Source organism: Strix uralensis, chromosome 19, assembly GCF_047716275.1.
Source record: "Strix uralensis isolate ZFMK-TIS-50842 chromosome 19, bStrUra1, whole genome shotgun sequence".
NCBI classification, from domain to species: Eukaryota; Metazoa; Chordata; class Aves; order Strigiformes; family Strigidae; genus Strix; species Strix uralensis.
In genome coordinates, this window is record NC_133990.1 from 12,610,843 (window position 1) to 12,630,884 (window position 20,042).

Genomic DNA, 20,042 nt, shown 5'->3' on the forward strand with positions numbered 1-20,042 from the left:
TCCCGCGAATTCAGTTCAAAGGAGGGGGAGGGGAGAAGCGCCAAGCGGCGAAGCGCACCGACCAACCAAACTCTTCCAGAACCATCCGTGCGTCACGCGGGGGCGGGCCCCACACCGGCCAATGCGGCGGTGCGGCGCCATCTTCGGAGCCAATGGGCGAGTGGGGGAGGCGGGCGCGTCGTGGTCGTCGGGTTCGGCTGGTCGTAGCGCTGAGGAGAGCGGAGCGGAGGAGACTTAGAGGAGTTGGAGCTCGGCGCTTCCCCTCCCCCCTCCTCACCCCACCCGCCCCAGCCGCCCCCTCCCTCCCCGCTCGGTCTCCGTCCTGCCGGGGCCTTCGCGGGGGCCAGGCCCATGGCTCCTCAGAAGCACGGTGGAGGTGCGGGGCCCAGCTCGGGCTCCGCTGGCGGCGCCGCCGCCGGAGGAGGAGGTGGAGGTGGTGGCGGCGGCGGCGGCGGAGGCGGCGGCGGCGGCGGTGGGGGGTTCGGGGGCTCCGCCGCGGCGGCGGCGGCTCCCGGCGGCAAATCTGGTGGTGCCGCAGGCGGCGGCGGTGGCAGCGGAGGAAGCGGTTACTCGGGCGGTTCCTCGGCCTCCTCGGCGGCGGCGGCAGCGGCGGCGGCGCTGCCCCCCGTGAAGAAGCCGAAGATGGAGCAGATCCAGGCCGACCACGAGCTCTTTCTTCAGGCCTTCGAGAGTGAGTACCGGGCCGGGGGAGGAAGTGGGGGGCCCGAGCCGGCGGGACCGGCCGGGGCCGCCGCAGAAAGGGCGGGAGGAGGAGGAGGGGAGGGCTGTGGAGAGTAGGGGCTTCCGGGGGTAAACATGGTCGGGGGGGGGGAGGGAGCTGGGACCGGAGAGGAGGGCGAAGGGGAGCGGGGCTGGGGGAGGAAGGGGGCCCGGCGGGTGTCGGGCGGAAGCGCAAGGTCCGGGGGCCGGTGTGCGGGCAGGGTGGCGAGAGGCTGCCGGGGCCCGGTGGGTGGGTGGCGGGCGGGGGGTGTGCCTGCGCCCAGCCGATGAACTTGGTTTCTCAGTTACAGTTCCCATCAGGCGTTCGGGGCGGCTGGTCCCTTCCCTCCTCTAACAGCCCTCGGGGGCACTGGGGAGCTGGGAACGGGGAGGCTCGTCCCTCTTTGGCCGCAGCCTTTGGAGCCCCTTCCAGGGGCAGGACGTGATGAAGACTTCACTGTACTTGGTTTTTCTTTGTCTGGCAATAATTGTCCCTTAGTTGAGATTTCACATTGGAGATTGACCTTTGCGACCCGCGCATCTCCCTGTGGCAGCTCAGATAGGAGGAGGGTCCCCTTGGATGGACCAGAAAGTTGTTTGTGGAAATCTGATGCAAAAGCCCAGTGTAGCAGTCAACTTCTGTTGTACAAAAAAAGATTTCTGTGCAAGTGTTAGGGTTTGAAAAAAATTTTTAATGCCCTACTAAATACATGATCCGGTTCTGGGATTGGTGCTGTCACTGCTCATACTCACTTGCTACAGACGGTGACAGTGTTTGAGAAAGTATTGGAGTTTTCCGGGGTGTCTCAAGTCCTGAGTAACGCAGGGTCTTTTGAACCTTGGCCCTTTTAACAAAGCTATATGTTCAATAAATACTGTACTGCAAATAGGTCAAGTGGCAAATGAGTTTTAAGAGGTTTTCTCAGTGTCAGTGTCTGAGACGGGAGGAAGAATTTCTCTTGCCCATGCCTCAAGTCTGTCAGAGAAGGGAAGCACAGAGCTGTGCAGGTAGCGATCAGGAGTAAGTTACAGTGTAAATGTATCGTGGTGTGTTAACTGTAGTGTGAATATTAGGTGAAAAGTGCAATAAGTAAATATTGGATTAAAAAATCTTAACACACATAGTATTGAATCACATTTTTTCTGAATGTTTTTGTCCCTTTTCAAGGTCATATGCTAGAAAAAGATAAAGATTTAATTTAAGCTTTTGCTGAGTAATATAGACTTGTGAAACATGTGTCTGTCTGCAGGTTGAAAAGCGTGTTTCAGAATTTTAATATTCAGGAAAACTAAAGTTGAAGCATCAGTGCACTGTCTTTAAATTAAATTACATCCTTGTGAATGTAAATTAATGTTTTTATACCTTTCTAAATTGTAATGTCTTTTTTTTTTTGAGACTAAAAAACCTGGGACATGTCTTTAAAAGTTGTGACTACTCTCTGTATTTTCATTTTCTAGCAAAGTGCGTGTTTCTTAGTTTCTTTCTTTTCTTTTATCTTGATTTGAAAAATACGGATTTTTATTATGATAATTTGCATCAAGCAGAATTTTACTGTTTTTCATCAGGCTTCTAAAAGGAAATATTGGGATCACTTTAAGATTTCCTTCTCTAATAATAATACATCTCTCTAATAGTACATTCTTTGGGGTCTTTCATACATGTAGAAATAAGGCAGAATCATATCTTTAAAAGGGGATAAAGGATATAAAATGCTGTCCTTTTTCACTCCTAATGGCAGAATTCCATAAATTACAAGTTTTCCAGCTATCTGAAGTAAATGTTTTGCAGTCATATGAAAATAAAGTTTTATATTTCTTAAAAAATAAATAGTTGTTTGTTTTCTTTATGTGGGAAATGGAGGCAGTATTAGCCTTAGCATGGACATCAAGGCATTCTCCATTCTCTATTTTTCTTTCCACTTAATGTGTTTTATCAAGTCATTTCGAAGTCTCTTGCTGATGTTACCTAATGGAGCTGGATTTTATTTCAGTTTAAAAAGGGTGTATTTCAGTTTAGATTGGAGTTCTTATTAGGTAGAACCTGATGCAGACAAAACCCTTTTTTGTCCTGATTTAACTGAATTGGTTAAAAATAAACTCAAGGTCCTCTTTTCCATAGGGAAGTCCTGATCTTTTGAACTTTGGCTGTTATACCTATTTGAAATGATGCTACCCTTTCATGTCAGTATTGCTTATGGGTGTATTATCCTCCCTCAGTTTGCACTTTGAAACAGTAGTTGCTTTACGGGAATCAACATTTTTCTGATCCTATGAATGTGAAAGATTTTGAAAATGAATTTCCTAGGTTAGAATGATCTGTAATGTGTCATAGTCAACTGACAGTCCCTGTTCTTGTTTTGGTACCTTGTGCGAGTGACCATGGTACTTTCCAGAAGGATGAAACAATCAGATACCAAATTGTCCGACTATGTAAATTTAGTATACTCTTTTGGTATTGTATCAGATGTGTTCATTAACTTTGTGAAGAAAACTTACCTATTCCACAATAAGTTGAGATATTTTTTCTGCCCTTTCATGATCTAAAGCCTGTAAGAAACACATGTTGTGGAAGAGTCATGGTTGTGAGGGTAGGGACTACTGATTGATGGTAGCTTAAACAAGAAGTTGCTTTGTGTTATACAGTAGGTGAAGTAACCTTTGACGTGTTAACTTGGAGTTATTTGAACATTGTGGTGCTTCACTTAAATGATTACTTTTGTGATAATTGTTTTTAAAAACAGGCTAAATTAGATACCTCCAGAAAGACAGCCTTATAATGATAAAAAAGGTATAAGGTATGTTGGATAACATGTGTTTCTTTTTCTTAGAACCAACACAAATATACAGATTTCTACGTACCCGGAATCTAATAGCAGTGAGTAATTGGTCTTTATCACTCCTTTACTTTGGACTTGTAGGAAATTTTAATTAAAGCATAACCTTTTTTTTTTTTTCCCCTGCAGCCAATCTTTTTGCACAGAACTCTCACTTACATGTCCCACAGAAACTCCCGAACAAATATCAAAAGGTAAAATTGTTTTTGAAAAGTAATCCTAAAAAGTTAACCAAATAGCAGAAGTCCAAAAAATAGCGTAGAGTGACCTCCTCTTTTCACGTGGTGTGTAAAACATGACCTTTTCTTTTTGAAGAACTTAAAAAAAAAATATGCATACATCACTTTACAGTTGATTTCTGAGACCAAAGAACTTTTCTGTATTGTTAAGGGGCTGTGTGACTATGCTTGTGCCTTCTGTTGATGTGGATAACTATCTGCAGAATCTAATTCTGCCATGTTTGTTGTCTGTTTTGGGGGAGAACTTCTTAAACACAAAACTGTATAACGTCTGAACTCTTGTAATCAATGATGGTTGATCATAATAATATGAAACATTTTATTTTAAACTGTAACCTAACTGCTTACTTAAAAACAAACAAACACACACAAGACTGTTGGTTTTGTTGATTAGTCTTGGAAAGATCCAGTAATTATTTCTGTAATTATTTTAAAAGCTGAAAAATGAAGGAGGTCAGTTTATAACGTTTTACACAAAATCTAGCAAACACTTCAAAAAGGCTGCTTTGAACTGGATACGTGTGAGAAATGGGCTTCAGTTTTGACATAGCAAAATAGTCATTCCTATCATGTGAGATGCTACAGCTGCATGTCAATAGACTTCAAAATATATAAATACTGCAGAGTGAAAAGTGCAGAGTATGTTATTTATTAGCAGAATCACAAAGTACTTTCAGTTACTTCCCCCTCACTGAAAATCATTTGTTACACTTTGGATCTTTTTGTAGCCTGAACACTTCTTTTAAAATATTTTAACACTAAAGTTCTTATTGCTTGGAAACAGTTGCTGTGGGACTGAAATACTTATGAATGCCTAAGGAATAGCAATAAAATCTGATTATGCAGACAATTCTAATTTAGACTATATTTGTATCTAAGGAAGGTAATACTCGAATGATTTGTTGAGCAATGGAATGTTTTTATTTAAATTAAAGAGACTGTGTTTGGCATTCTTAAATCTCTTGGATATTGTTTAATGTTCTTGCCATTAGCGTTAATGCTACAATATAACTTTTTCTTAAAACTGAATCCATAACATACAACTTCAGGTACTTAGGACAGGTAATGATCAGATTATTATTTCTTTTAAACTTGAAGTTGCTGCTTACTTTTTCTTATAAAAGTTACCGAAGTTAATTGTTTGCTTATTTTAACATAGGACAGAGCCAAATTTTAAAAAATCACTTTCAGGGTGCTTTGGTTTGGTTTTATTTTGTTTTTAAACTAAAATTGTGCAACAGAAAGCTCTTGCTTATAACTTATATTAACTTATATTTGATTGAATGCATGTGTTTTTACCTGAATCCCTTTCTTTGGGTATCTGCTGTAGTTGCTGGGAAACAAGAAATGGTACTTTGCACATACATGGTGTTGTCCACTGTTTTAAATTTCAGCTCAAATTCAGCTGCACAAGTAATGCTTAGTTTCTCTTTGAAACATACTGATTTTTACTAGTTCCCTTAACACTTTGTTTTAGAACTGTTGATTTCAGTTTGGTAGTGGTCTCATAACAGACAGATTAACAGCCATTTCACTCACTAGTTTTCTGACAATACTGACTTACTGAAATCATTCTGATAATTAGGTCTAGGAAGTAAAATATTTCAATATGTTTTTTTAATAAAAATACAATAATGCAACAGAAGTAAGCTTGCATAGTTGAGGGGAAAAAAACCCAGAAAATAATTGCAAAGAAGTGCATTCTCCCCTGGGTCCCCTCCTCCTGCTTTTCCATGCTCTGTCAGTACTGTGGTCCTTCTCTTTCAGCCTAGTTAAAACCACAGAAGTTGTAGTTTGAAGGTAGTTTGGACTACTTAAATGTAGTGACAAAACTGAGAGATTATGGAAAAACAGTCTCAGCTGAACTTCCAGAGGAGGTTAGCAGGGTAGTTGTTTGCTGTTCTGTGCTAGTAAACACTTTGAAATGTGCACAAGACCTTAATTGCCATTATTTATTCAATAGAAACAGTTAAGGTGTATGATCCTCTTACTCTGGTGAAAAAGGGGCTTTAAAAGAGGGAAAATATCCTAACCAGAGTAGAAGATCTTCCTGAGGAAGGAAAAATTTATGTACCTAGGTTCAGTATAGTAAAAATATTAGTAGAGTTCACTTTGCAAAGAAGTATCTTTTGGAACTGCATTACTGTTAGCCTGCTTGTGTGGATCATGGCTATACATGTATACTTATTTATTTATTCCCCTAGAACTTCTTAATTCTACCATTTTTAAATTGCCGATCGTTGTTTTGATTGCCATTTCAGTAAACAGTATCATATCTAAAATATACAGAAGTTATCTCCAAACTTTATAGAACTTACCTGTTGCAATAGTACATCTTTTATCTCTAGCTCTGTGGTAGTCTGAGAAAAACGCTAGACAATTTATCACTTGGAGGTAGGGAAGTAAAACTGCATTTTTACCTAGAAGTTATCCATTGATGATGGTCCATATGTTTAACACTGAGAAAGTGTTTATAAAGACTAGAATGCTTAGAGTGTAGAGAAATGTTGATAGGGAGTAAGTTAATGGGCATGTGTCAACTTGGGCTAAAAAAGTATTGAAGGTGCTGCTTATCGTTGGAGAGGTGATAGGCTTTGGTCAAGTGATACTTGATGGAGAATGGAAATGGGCTTTCTGCCTGTGGGTCTGTCTTCAGGTGTTTATTAGACCAATTGATGGCATTGGAAAGAAGTTACTAACTGTTAATAAAAGTTGCTTCCCATGCAGTATTTCTGGATAAAGGAATATTTTTTTTTTTTTAATTTATTGGCAGAGTAATGGCATGCTATGATGTGACTTTTAATACTTTGTTAATTATTACTGTGCTTGACTGGAATAAGAGTGGGTGGAGAAAGGAATGCACAAGATGTGTGTACTTGTAGCACAAGTAAATGCTGTCTTGAAAATCCTGGATGTTAAGGATGGTTATTACAAAAACTTAATTTTGTCTGTTATGCCTGGGAACATAGTAGCATAAAAATAGTAATTCAGTTTAAAGTAATTTCTGTATTTTCTTATGTTTTTGCAAGTTAACTTCAAAGGCAACAAATCTGGTTTTATAGGTGTTTTGGTTGCTATTTTTATTTTTTCTGAAAGAGTTTTTAGGAGGACTCTTGTTCTGACTAACCTGAGTTTGAAATTAGGAAGGGTTGTGTCATTGTTCGTTTTGGATCAATAATGCTCAAAAATACTAAATGCAAGCTGTGTCATTGTTCTTTTCAGATCAATAACGCTCACAAATATTAAATGCAAGCTGTGTCAATGTATTTTATGAAAGATTGTTAAACTTTCCCCCATTCCTGAAACATGTTTGTCTCTTAGCTGGTTTCTGGCTCATATTCCAATCATGACATAACTTTGCTGTAGAGCTGTTTTAAGCAACTCTTTAGTCTGAAGAAAACCTTCTAAAGATAAGTGTACTACTTGCTGTTCTGCAGAACAGTGGCTGATTTTGATGAGCTTGGGCAAGGTGCACACGAAGACTTTTTTACCTTAGGATCTGAAACTTTCAACAGATTCCTCTGTTCTTAACATCTCTTGCTTTAAAGCTGAGCACTGCAATGTTCATTTTGATAATGCCACGCTTTAGTGTAGGTGAGTCAGTTCTTGAATCTGTCATCTGTGTGAACCTTAGGCTGAGTAGAGCTTTGAATCACTGATTGCTTATTACACAAATCATAATTATTTTTCTTCTTGTTATCTGACTGCAGCCCTGTGCTTATGTAGTGTTTCTTGTCCAGCGTTACTGTTTAGCCACCATGTGATTTGTAACTAAATCATTCAGATGCATTGCATGCTGAATGTAGACAAGGTATGACATTAGTGTTTCTTCAGTCAGGATATTTCTGTAGATGATGCTTCTCACTTCTCCAGAACATGTCATCATTGTTCCCCCCACGAGAAATTCAGTATTTGGCAACAGCTTATGTTCTCTTATTTCATTTTTCTAACGTATTAATGTAAAGTAAGGATGCCCTCACAGCTCTTGCATTGTCATTCTAGTCCAGTGTAATTTTGTTGGCATCTAGGTACAAGCATTAATTTTCCTTTAAAGGAAAATTAAAAAACTATTCTGGAAACTATTGAATAACTTCTGTTCATGAGTGAACTTTATTTAGCAATGCACATTAAATTGTATGTATGGTAGAACAGGCTGAACATATGAGCATGAACAGACTGATGTCAGAATTATGGAGAGAAATGATTTGAAGTGATTATTCTCTATGACATTGTTGTCCTTGGTTGTCATCGTCCCCCCTGTTTCCTCTGGGTGTGCTGTAGAAGTAGCTTCAGAATTTGTTGCTCTTTGTATTGTGTCCATTTGATATAACTTTGTGCAGAAAGAAGGGGGGTTTTATAATTAGGCTTTTAACTGTTTTGTCAGAAGGTTTCAAGTGTTCTACATGATTATGATCAAGATTAAAATAGTAATAACTGAAGAGCTGACGCGTAAATTCCTAGTAGGTACAAGTGTCACTAAAGTGGGAAGATTTTTTTGACCGAAGCTGAAATGTGGTTAGATATATTCATTGCAAGGTTTGATTATGGTGCTGTTAAATGACACTTCTTATGAGCAGCAGGACTACTTCTGAAAGGTCTGGTTTTAATTTTTTGAATTATTTTGATACTGCCTGAGAAGATACATTGCAGTTGAGTCCCTAAAAAGGGCACTTTGTGAACAGAAGGCTAAAATTGTGTGTGTATATATATACATATATACACAGTTTTAGATTGAAAACTAAGTCAAAGTTTATAGTGAATAAATGTTCTTGTTATATTATGGGAATAGTGGCTATGTGAAACTATGCTTTCTGCTTTCTCTTCACAGGAAAACATTCAAAGTAGATGACATGTTATCAAAAGTAGAGAAAATGAAGGGAGAACAAGAATCTCACAGGTACTGTCCTGCATATATGTTTGTGTCTGTATGTACAAATGAGCACATGCATGTGCTAAATCAGAAGTCTTTTTGACTGATAAAATGAAAGTGATAAAGAGTAATTATTAGAAGCAAGGTAATTACTGTTTGAAATGTTGCTTTCAAAATCTTAAAATGTATGTGTGCTTGTCACTTAAAAACTTGGAGAAAAGCAATATCAGGATAAACTTTCAATACACATTGTGCTGTTTCTTAAAATGCATGTAGAAGCCTCAAAAAGGTATTTGTCTTAACTTTTTTTTTCAGGACTGTCAGTTGTGTCAGTAACTAATCTGTGTCTGCTGGACTAAAAAAAAGGCAGATTTGGAAAAATACCATAGTTATTCTATTTGGGATTTATATGGTTGTATACTTGCTATTTTTAGCCTTATGTTCATAGTTACCTAAAAAAACCCCCAAACAAAACCAATCCCAAAACAAACCAAAACCCCCTGAAACTTTTAACAGTATTTAAAAGATCTTACCCATCTCAAGCCATAATAGGGTAACTAGTTATAAAATGTTTTCATTAAAGGCTGTAAAACTTTCAATTTTCCCTTCTAATTCTCTTGAGAAGTATATTCTTTAGTCTGAGATTTTTTGTTGTGGTCTGACCCCACATATATCTCATGTTGAACCTTTGCATAGTTCTGTCTGAATAACAGTGTTCACTCTTGAACAAGTAGATAATTTAAAGTCTTAATTCCATATGGAACTGTCATTTGGGGATGGCTTACTCTGTAAACTCCAATTGTGAAATAGTAATTACCTTTATACTGCTGTACCTATTGGTTTTGTCATGTTATTTTTTTTCCACAAGGGTTTACTTTATGTAACACACTTAAATGTTGGATAAAACTCATATTTTATCAGGTCTTACTACTCTGCTTCAGAAAAGAATACTGAACTCTTGCTGAATTTACCATATGGTATTTGGCAAAAGTCAAAGTTCAGCAGTGATGTGAAATTTGGGGATGATGCATTCAGTTCGCTTTCATCCTAGCCTGTCTCTAATGATGGCAACAAGAAGGCATAGCAAGTATGCCTGCTCTGTTGTTTCTTGACCCGTTTCCTAGTGCTGAAATAAAATGGAATGAAAAGCTTATTCACTGAGAAGTGATCTGGCATACGATGTGTTTGTGATATTTTTGTGTGATACATGATGACCATAACAATTTTTTAAAATTATAATCTTTATGTATGGATTAGTTAAACACCTAAGCTTTTTGTCAAAGTAGGTGTGATAGAAATTAACCAATCTATTGTAAGACTAATTTATTCTATCCAGAATAATTTTTTTCTAATCTATACAATTCAGTCAGAGATCAGTTTTAGTCCTGCAGGTTGGCTTTGTGTTCTCTTTTGTTAGAAAGACTGTAGATAATTTGCCAAAACCCTTCTATTTAATATACTGAATAGATCATGAAATGCAAAGCATTTTGGAAATTTTAAAACAAAACCAGACATTTTAAAGACTAACCTAAGTTGATGGAATGTGTGAAGACCTGTTGAGATGGTTTTTTGTTGTGTTTGCTTGGTTTTTAACCAGCTGTTCTTTTTTCCATAGCACTTGCAAATAATCAGACTACTTCAGAGGCAACCATGCTAGATATGGTTTAGTCTGAAATTTATAAATTTTGTGTTCTAAGAGGTTTTACAGATTTATGATATATTATTTTTCCTCAATTATATTTTGCTCCATATATTGTGGATATTTAGTAGGTAAATATTCTCTTTTTAAGGATAAGGATTATGTTGAAACAAAACAGAATATTGATTTGGGTATTGGTTTTTGTGCTTTCAAAACTATCACAAAATTTATTTTAGAAGTGGTCTGGAAAAGTAACGTGGATGAATGATGCAAGTTGGTATAGATGTAGTCTTCTGAATGCTTAAGCTGTTGGGCATTTTCACTAATCATCTCAGTGCTCTTGGGAATGTTTGTTTAAAAATAGGTGTTGAGTGTCAGGTTGTATCTTCCTGAGAAAGTGAAGATGCTCAAAATTGTATCTGGTATTGTAGTGTAACAGATGTTTTGTTCAATACTATGTACTTCAGAAATACTTACTAAGTGTTTTTGAGACCCATTTTAATCTAGGTTTATGAATACTTGCTTTAAACTGAAATGTGTTCTGAATATAGCAATTGGAAATAAAATGGGTCTACAGTCAGCAAAATAGTCTAGGCTATGAGCTGCAGTGTTGTGAAACAAAATAGATGCAATTATTATTTTGATTGCATGTGTTATGGATGATATGGACTTGATGTGACTGATAATCTTTATTTCTAAGGCTGTAGCTTCCCCATTGTAAGGATTTTGCTTACCAAACTTAAAATACTTGTTAGAAAGACAACCATGATACCAAGTGCAAGTTCAGGGTGAAGTTCTAGAAAATTTCCATCAAAACTTGTCTCTTGCTGGTGAATGTCTAGGAAATATGTTTGCCTGCCTGTGAAAGCAAGATCTCATGTCTTCAGAGAGTGCCATTCTACTGTAGTGTTTACACCTCTACTTTTTTTTATGTGTCAAGTCATAGAAGACATAGAATCAGTCTGTAAAGAGAAAAGTGTTCTACAGCTTTGCATCAATTGCAACTGCTGTATCCAGGCAGTTTCCAAGTTAGGAAGATGGACCAGTTCATTATAGTTCTGCCTCTTTCTTGTGCAGGCCTGCCGGTGAATGGAGTGGAGTGGCTGCTGTGAGAAGAAAATACATATTTGTTCTAACATTTCCTTTCTTTTTTTATTCTGTTTAGCTTGTCTGCTCATTTGCAACTTACGTTTACTGGGTTCTTCCATAAAAATGGTATGTTTGCTAATTCATTCATTATAACTTTGAAATTAGTATAGATCTGCGAGTGGAGTATTTGAATATTTTGAATCTTTGCTGTTTGGATACAGATTTTAACTTATTTAAGTTCAGACTGTCCCATTAGTTACAATACTTTCAATAGTGCTTTAAATATGTTGTAGTGTAATTGTAATGCAGATTAAGCCTTCCAGGGTTTTAGTCAAAACAGTGATTTTGAAAAATACTTCAAGTCATCATCCATTCAAACTGAAATAGACCTTGAGGAGTTCCTGAAGACAGTGATTTCATGGGAATGTGTCTTTGGGGTATTTGAAGTAGCTTTAAAAAACCCCTCAGCCTTCAAATAGAAGGTTTTTTTAGAAGATTTGGTGGTTTTTAATTTAAAATAGAAGTGTGAGAAATCTTATCATGTAGAGCCTAGAAATGAGGCAAAGGCCATGTTGGCAGTTATAAAGGCAATGGAAAACATGTTTTAGTGACTTGCAGTTGTAAAGCCTTATGTGCATAAAAGACAACAGAACGTCTCAAAATCGGAATATTGGACTTCACAGACCAGAATGAAGGGAGAGTTCTGTTCTTTAATGGAAGCAGAAGTGACATGCTTTGTGCGTGGATAAATTCATGTCTTCCCTGAAAAAAAATTAGCTGCTTATCCATTAAAATAAAGTGGTGTTTCTCATTTTCAGTTAAAAATATTCTGAATAGCATCTTAGTCTTTGGATGTGAAAGCTAATACAATTCATGCAACAGGTTTTGTACTTTTTTCTGGAAGTTATATTCCCTCAAAGTAACTCATGCTTAACCAGATCTATTCAGTAAGATGTTTGAAAGTTAAAGTTGCTCAAGTCTAGATTTCAGTATCACTTCTTTATTAAACTGTAGTATTATACTGAGAAAGTTTTTCAAATCTGTAGATTAGGAACATTCTGCTTCTGGAACTTCAGAATACTGCTGGTCTCAATGGATAGTATTCACCTTGTTTCTGCTCTCGGGAATTTCATGTTACATGTTACCTTCAATATTTAAGCTGGAAAACCACAAGAGGCTTTTGGGACAGCTAGTGATAAGAATAGAGAAGTATAGAATAAAGGTGGAGGAAAAGGCATGCTTATGTGTCTTAAATTCAGACATGTAACTCCAAAATCTGATCCTTCCAGGACTGTATGTAGTAGTAAACCTCACATATGGAATTGAAAGTACCTAGTGGATAGGGTAGTTGGTCCATAGATTTTGCTGGCAGACCTTCTTTTTCTTTTCTGCTTTTCTATTATAGTGTGATTTTAGAGACATGGGCTGTAGTAGATTTTTCAATATGTTAATATGTTTGACTTCCTCTGTGTTTTTGACTGTTTAGATTATGTGACTACTGTTAACTATAAAAACCTTTCACTTCAAGAAAGTACTGCATATAGTGAGAGTCTGATGGTCATTTGTACCATAGAAAAGGATATCACTAACATAAGTAATGTATACTATATTGAATATTAAAGAAAATAATTAATGAAGCTGGTGCAATTAATATACTTAGTTGTGTGGATATAAATTATGTTAGAAAGTCTTGAAACTGAGAGTGTGGTGGGGTTTTGCTTGGGTGTTGTCATTGTGTGTCCCCATCCCGTCCGTCCCGTTCCCTACCCCCCCCCCCCCCCGAGTTTCTCTATTTGCTAAGAAAATTTCTAGTATGTCTCATGTTTACAATTTTTTTAAAAAAATCCACGTGTTTCATAAAACTGCTACTGTTTCTAGATGAGTTACCAGAACTCTCTCTTAACTGAAACTCATTAAGCTTGTTCAATGTTGATACAGTGTCAGGAGAAAGGCAAGAGAAGAGACATGGGTTATGTTGTCTTCACTATACTAAAGCTTTGCTCTTTGTATCTGATGAGCATAACAAAGTATTTCATTGAATGTCAGATTTTTTGTGACATCCACTAAGGTGAAGCCATTGTGGTTTTTATCTTAAGCCCATAATAATAGATTTTGTAAGCACAGAAATAACTTCTCACACATTCAGTTTTGGCTGATCATTGCTTTTCAGAATTTCTTTCACAAACTGTTTTTTAACTAGATATATAATCAAGTTTTATCTTATTATTCTTTTTCTGTATGAGGGCACTTTTCCAGATAAATATAGATTCACATAATTAAAGGTTCTCTTACTATACAACGAAATTTATTTTGTAAGGTGGTTCATAATTGGCATTGCTGATCATACTGCTGGTAGTAGCTGTATTGAAAATTGCGGGCTCTAGGAACTTTATAGTGCAGAGACTGTGAAGCCAGGTCTTATTTTTCTAATACTTTTCAGGTTCTTTCAGGGGTTCTTTAACACCTATTCTGCATATACTTAACCTTGCATAATCTTTAAGGTTGTTTTTTTGTTTTGTTTCCCTATCTGATAGCATCTGGATCTTAAGTTTTGATGCAAACCAAATTCTAGGTTTGCAAGCTGTAACGAAAAAAAAAAAATACAGGAAATAATTTGACTCATCTGTAATTAGTATATTCTGGCTTTCCTTAAATCTACCTATATCCTTTTTCTCTGCTATAATAAGATTTTGACAGTGCCAAAGGTAGCAAGTTTACTCTTTTAAACATTGGAGATCAACTATGCTTTTTTAAACTGCTTGTATTAGAATAGTTCAGTAGGATATGTTCTCAAGTGGGAATTTGCAGTAAGTTTGGGGAGAACTGAAATGTAGAATTTGACTAGAGGTCTTGGTGCTTGGAGGTACCTATGGTTAAAAAGTAATTAGGTGGATTTACACCATTGAATAGATCTTCACTTTTTCAGAACTTACAATATTTTTCTGTTTAGATAAGCCATCACAAAACTCAGAGAATGAACAAAATTCTGTAACCCTGGAAGTACTGCTTGTGAAAGTTTGCCACAAGAAGAGAAAGGTAAAAATTATTTGACAAACTATTAATATATGTTAAAGCAAAATGTATAGCTGCTTCTGGAACATCTAATTAACACTGCCACACAACAAGGTAATGGTGAAATGATGCTTCTCTTAAGATTAATTTAGTCTTTAAATTTAAGAACTAATCTTTTCAAGTTGTTTTCTATTGACTGGGTAAGGGATTCTTAAGAAGCAAATATATATATATGGATTTTGCTCTGCTGTGTGAGAAATAACTGGAAGTTTTTTAAAAAGAAATCAGATTTGTTAATTGAATTGAACTTGCTTATAAGTCAGATTCGCTCATTGTGAATTTGTCACCTCTATTTTTACTTAAATTTTTTTGTATCACACTATTAAACTATTAATTCTGTTGAGATGTCCAGAGGCTTAAGTAAACCAGGCAATCACAAAATCATAAAATAGTCTATGCCTTTCAGAGTTTAGAAATAAAAAGGAACAAATTGTATTTGTTTTGAATTTCCCAGTCATCTGCCAAGTCTTGTCTCTTTCCTTGCTTTTTCTGTACTTATGTTTTTTACATTGATCATCTCAATTATTGCAGATTTTAGCTACTATGAATCATAAACAATTTTCATATCTTTTTTTTTAAGCATCTTTGAATTTGCTTGCTGTTTTAGCTATGTTTGCTTCACACCAGTTGGCAAATTAGCTTCACAGCTATGGGAATATGGGAAGCTCAGTAATGCATGCTGTAATTTTTAACCAAATGGAAAGATTTGCAGTCAGAACTTTGTGTATTTTCCCTAAGAATGTTAAGCTGTTTTGACATGTTTTTAAGAGTTAATATTGTTTCTAGCCAATTTTGTTACTTGCTATAGTATGGATAAATATGGTAAAAGCAGGAGGTGCTGATGGTTATTTGAAATGTTTTGCTGCAAGTTTCATACTTAGGCCATCTTGCCTTGTTTTTCCAATAGTACACAGTGTTCAATGATCTATTTGAGAGATAACTGAATATAATAAATCCTAGGTAAGTGGTTCTTTATCTCCCAGATAGCACAAAGTGCACTTTGTAATATTGGAAGGAGAAGATAGGAAGCCCTTGAAATATATATATATACACATAACCAAAACACTTAATTTCTTTAGGTAAGCAGAATTAAATTAGTATTAATGACTGTTCTACAGTCTGAGTGCCTCATGTTAGTGTTAATTTAATCACTTAGAGATAGATGGCTGCTGCCAGAAGTGATTATAAAATGCCAGTTTTCTTTACATTTTCAAATATCTGGTTTTACATTTAAAACCTGGGATCATTATTCCAGATTTTTTTAAATTTACATCTGTTACAAGGCTTACTTTCAAAAAGATGGCAGGACAAATACAATTCATAAATTATATAAATTTTAACACCTAATGGTGTTACTTTGTATTCTGAAGACCTAAACCTTAGTTTTCTTGTTTTCCTACAGGATGTCAGTTGTCCAATAAGACAGGTTCCTACAGGTAAAAAGCAGGTGCCTTTAAACCCAGACCTCAGCCAAATAAAACCAGGCAACTTCCCATCACTTGCAGTGTCCAGCAATGAGTTTGAACCAAGCAACAGCCATATGGTGAAGTCTTACTCATTGTTATTCAGAGTAACTCGCCCAGGAAGAAGAGAGTTTAATGGACTGATCAATGGTGAAACTAATGAAAACATTGGTAACTTCAACCTTTAAATAAGTTTTTACAAGGTTTATCTTGTAGGCACGTTTACAGTTGTCTTAATGTGCAGCCTAGGTCATACTCTGCGAAGGGGCAGTAATAGATGAGTGACTGAGTTGGCTTTCACTTGTTTTCAGTCTATTTCAAGATGGGGCTAAAATACAGTTGGTAGCTGGAAACTGTGCCTCTATTTTTGTGTAAATTTAACACCAATTTTTACTAACGTGTGATGGTGAAGGTGTGAGCCAACGCTGTTGGAGGGTGAATAATGGAAGAGCGCCCTGTGGTCAGTGTGACTGTTATTAAACCTCCAACAACACTGGTCACTGCCGACAGCTGTAGGTGCTATCACGGTCTCTCATCAAAACTAAATGACTAGCCAATAAAGAAAATACCTTAATTAGAAATTTTTAAAAGTTATTTTCTTAATCTTATTGAGACATATGCTACATTACAAATGTTATAGCCTTGGAGAATGCATGTTGAATGAAAAACTTCTTCTTGACTATTTTATAGCTACAAGAGGAGGAAGATCAAATCCCAAATTTTTTATGCTGATAGAGTAATATGACTAAACTATATGTGTTATATATATAAAATATACATGAACATATCTAAAATACGATTAACTGTTAAGCTAAGTGCTCTTTCCTTTGCCATTGTGCTGTTCATTAAATACTGTCCTTTTCTATTGTATGACATATCTGACAACCAACAGCCAGTTATATTTTACAATTGCATAGAAGCTGTTTGATCTCTTGAATTTGTGCTTATATAATAATCGAATACTATATTTCTTATGTACAGATGTCAATGAGGAGCTTCCAGCTAGAAGAAAAAGAAACTCTTCAAATCGTGAAGATGGGGAAAAGACATTTGTAGCACAAATGACTGTATTTGATAAAAACAGGTAATATTATCCAAAATAATTTTTGTGTCTGTTAATTGTTAGGAATTTGTTTAATACTAAACTTAAATCTGTTCTTTATTTTCAGTGTTGTCTGTCTTTGGCTGTATTTTTAGTTGGTGTTTACAGTAAGAGCTTAGGTTTGTTGTCTTTGTAAAAAAAAATACAGGTTTCATAATGCACATTTTATACCTGTTCAGTGACAATTGTAAATAATTCCCTTTTATGAACTAGAGTATTGTCCTGTTAACATGCATCAGTATGTCTGTTCCTTGTCAGTTTTTTGACAGATGTAATTTCTGTGGTTCTGTTAAAGATCAGTGACAGCATAATTAAAAAGTAACCCAAACAAACAGCGTCTGAAATATGCTTACTGCTTACATTCTCTTTAGTGGCATAATTTTCTCCATGCCCAGACTTTTGCTGATGCAGTCACAGATTGTATTCTGCTAGCACCTAAAGAAGATGTTAGTTTTCAATTACTACAGTGAAATCAAACAAGTAGTTAAAATCACAGTAGGCTTACTCTGTCATGTAGTTTAAGCGTGATGAAATATTTTAATATTTGTTATCTTGACACTACGTAATATATTTTAAAGAAGGTGGAGTCAGGTAAAGTCACATGTAGGTGTAGCTTAGAGCAATCCAGATAGTTCAGAAGATAAGTAGCATACCATTTACTCTTAAGGACATTGTAGTTGTTTGTCCTGCAGAAGATGATAATACCAGCAACAGCCAAAATACAATATATGAAAATAAGTGTTCTATCCATGGCAGGTGTAGATCCCAGGTGGAGGTAGGTATCTAGGTAATTAATAAAAATACATCTTCAAGAAAAAGCTGCTTAAAACTTAGCTCCAAGTGATTCTGACAAAATGGTCATTTATCCAAATATGGTTTTAGAAGTCTTATATTTTGAGCAGGGTTTTTTTAAGAAATATCTTTCTCTAATCTCTATCTTCTTAGAAGTCTTGACAATATTTTGTTCTTTCCTATTACTGAATTCCACTGGAGAACTTTAATATACTAAACATGATATGAACCATTAGGTGGTTTTGTAGTGATGATACATAAGCTAGGACATTTTCAGCCATGTTGCTGTGTAAGTGACACTGTTTGATTTGCAGCAGAACTAAATCATGCCTAAAAATCAGTACTCTTTTAAAAGAATCTTTAAAATCTTACTTTATGTAAAAAGCCATCTTCAAAATATAACCTATTAACTTCATCAATTATTTGTGGATTTTTGTAAAGTATAAGCTGTTCTTTTATGTTAACTTCTTGAAGTTACGATCTTCTGTTTGATGGAGGAATTGAAAAATAAGTTATTTTACCGAGACTCCAGGCCTAGAAAAGGATATTGGGCAGATCTAAGAAAAGTATTGTCTTAAGGCCTTATGTTCTCTATCTATATGTTTATTTTTTCTACCTTTTGAAGCTCTTCTAAATAGAGTAAATGATGGAGTTAGTGGTTTGCAAGATGCTGTCAAGAAATAGAACTAAAGGTCTCTGATGGCTGGCTTGGTGCATTTATAACTTTATTCTGCTGGGATACGTCTGCTGTAATATAGTTTACATGTAAAAGAAAAAGATAGGCTGTAGTTTACTTGTTTACCAGAATACTGAAAGATCTAGAGACAGAAACAGCCTTTTTCTGTAAGACATAATTCCCAAGTTCACACTGTGTAACAGTTTGCCTACGTTCACATGAAATTTATCTACTTAGCAACAACTCGTTTATTTTGAATGATGCTTCTGTAGCTTATGATCTGTTGTCAGGAATGCTTCAGAAAGTAAAGTCTCAAAAGGAAAAAAAAAAAAAAATCTTGGGAAACTGAGCTTGTATTGTAAATTTATATTACTTGCTGATTTGTGTTGATGTCTTTTTAAAGCATATGTACCCATGAAACATTTTCCTGAGACTATACCTTTATTCACTGCAACAAAATAAAACAAAATAAAGTAGAAATCAGAAGTTCTCAAGCCTCACTGAACAGACTGCTGCACAGGAGGAAGGAGGATGAGATAGGAAAGAAAGTGAAACTGGTCAGCTGAGATGTTCCAAATCTGACCTGAATGAAATAAGAGCTGGAGGGAGAAAGTGTAGATCTTGACCGGTTGGTAGACTTAAGGGTGAACTTGAAAGTTTGCCTTAAAATTTTCTTACTTCAGCCAAAATAGTCTGAGAAATATATATTTTTTTTTTCTTATCCAACTGGGTATTTTATGTAGACATTTTTGTATTTTTTATTTGTCTTATTTGAGAGTCATATGCAACACATGCACTTGGCAGTCTTTTCTCTTGGACAGAAAAAATGTAGCATGTTGGTTAACGTGTGAATTACTCATTCTGGTCTATGTAAAGCTGGATTTTTGTTTGCTTTTTGAGAACATCATACTTTAAATTTGCTATGTTGAAGTCCTCTTAAGGTTACATCTGACATGGCTCTGATATGATGGTAGAATTCTTTAGTTTTGGAGACCTGATTAGGGGTTGCCATATATTGGTTTGCTAGAGCAGAGGAGTTATTAATAAATCAGCAATAGAGATGATTTGGAGGGGGTGTCATTCAGTTTGTTTTTTGTTTCTTCACAGGAAGGTTCCCATCACAGCGTTAATTTGGTATTAACTGTAGTTTTCTTGCATCTCTTGGATGTTGTGGTTTTTTTTTTTTTTGCATCACTTGGATGGGGGTTTTTGCATATTGTTTGGCATTAGGCAGCTTTTTTATTATTTATTATTTTTTAGATTGTTTACCTAAGATTCCCACTTAGTTGCCAAATAAATTTGCCTGAAAATCTGCCTTTAGTTTCATGGAAGGATAGTCACTGTAAAATAAATTCTATGTTTTAATAGACAATTAAAATTAATACATATTCTGTGTGGGCAGGCGCTTGCAACTGCTGGATGGGGAATATGAAGTGGCCATGCAGGAAATGGAAGAGTGTCCCATTAGCAAGAAAAGAGCAACATGGGAAACAATACTTGATGGGAAGGTATGGATTGTTTTAGTAGCTGAAAGACCTGTCTTCAC

At 36.3% G+C, this 20,042-nt stretch overlaps 1 protein-coding gene across 1 annotated transcript in view; it reads left to right on the forward strand.

Moving 5' to 3' along the window:
• Nucleotides 1-152: 152 nt before the first annotated feature.
• SUZ12 (SUZ12 polycomb repressive complex 2 subunit) overlaps nt 153-20,042 on the forward strand; it is a 30,930-nt gene continuing 11,040 nt past the window's right edge. The window contains 10 exon segments of the mRNA XM_074889631.1: nt 153-214; nt 216-691; nt 3,549-3,595; nt 3,684-3,748; nt 8,622-8,690; nt 11,468-11,517; nt 14,342-14,427; nt 15,866-16,097; nt 16,908-17,010; nt 19,899-20,004. Coding sequence (XP_074745732.1) covers nt 153-214; nt 216-691; nt 3,549-3,595; nt 3,684-3,748; nt 8,622-8,690; nt 11,468-11,517; nt 14,342-14,427; nt 15,866-16,097; nt 16,908-17,010; nt 19,899-20,004 — 1,296 coding nt within the window.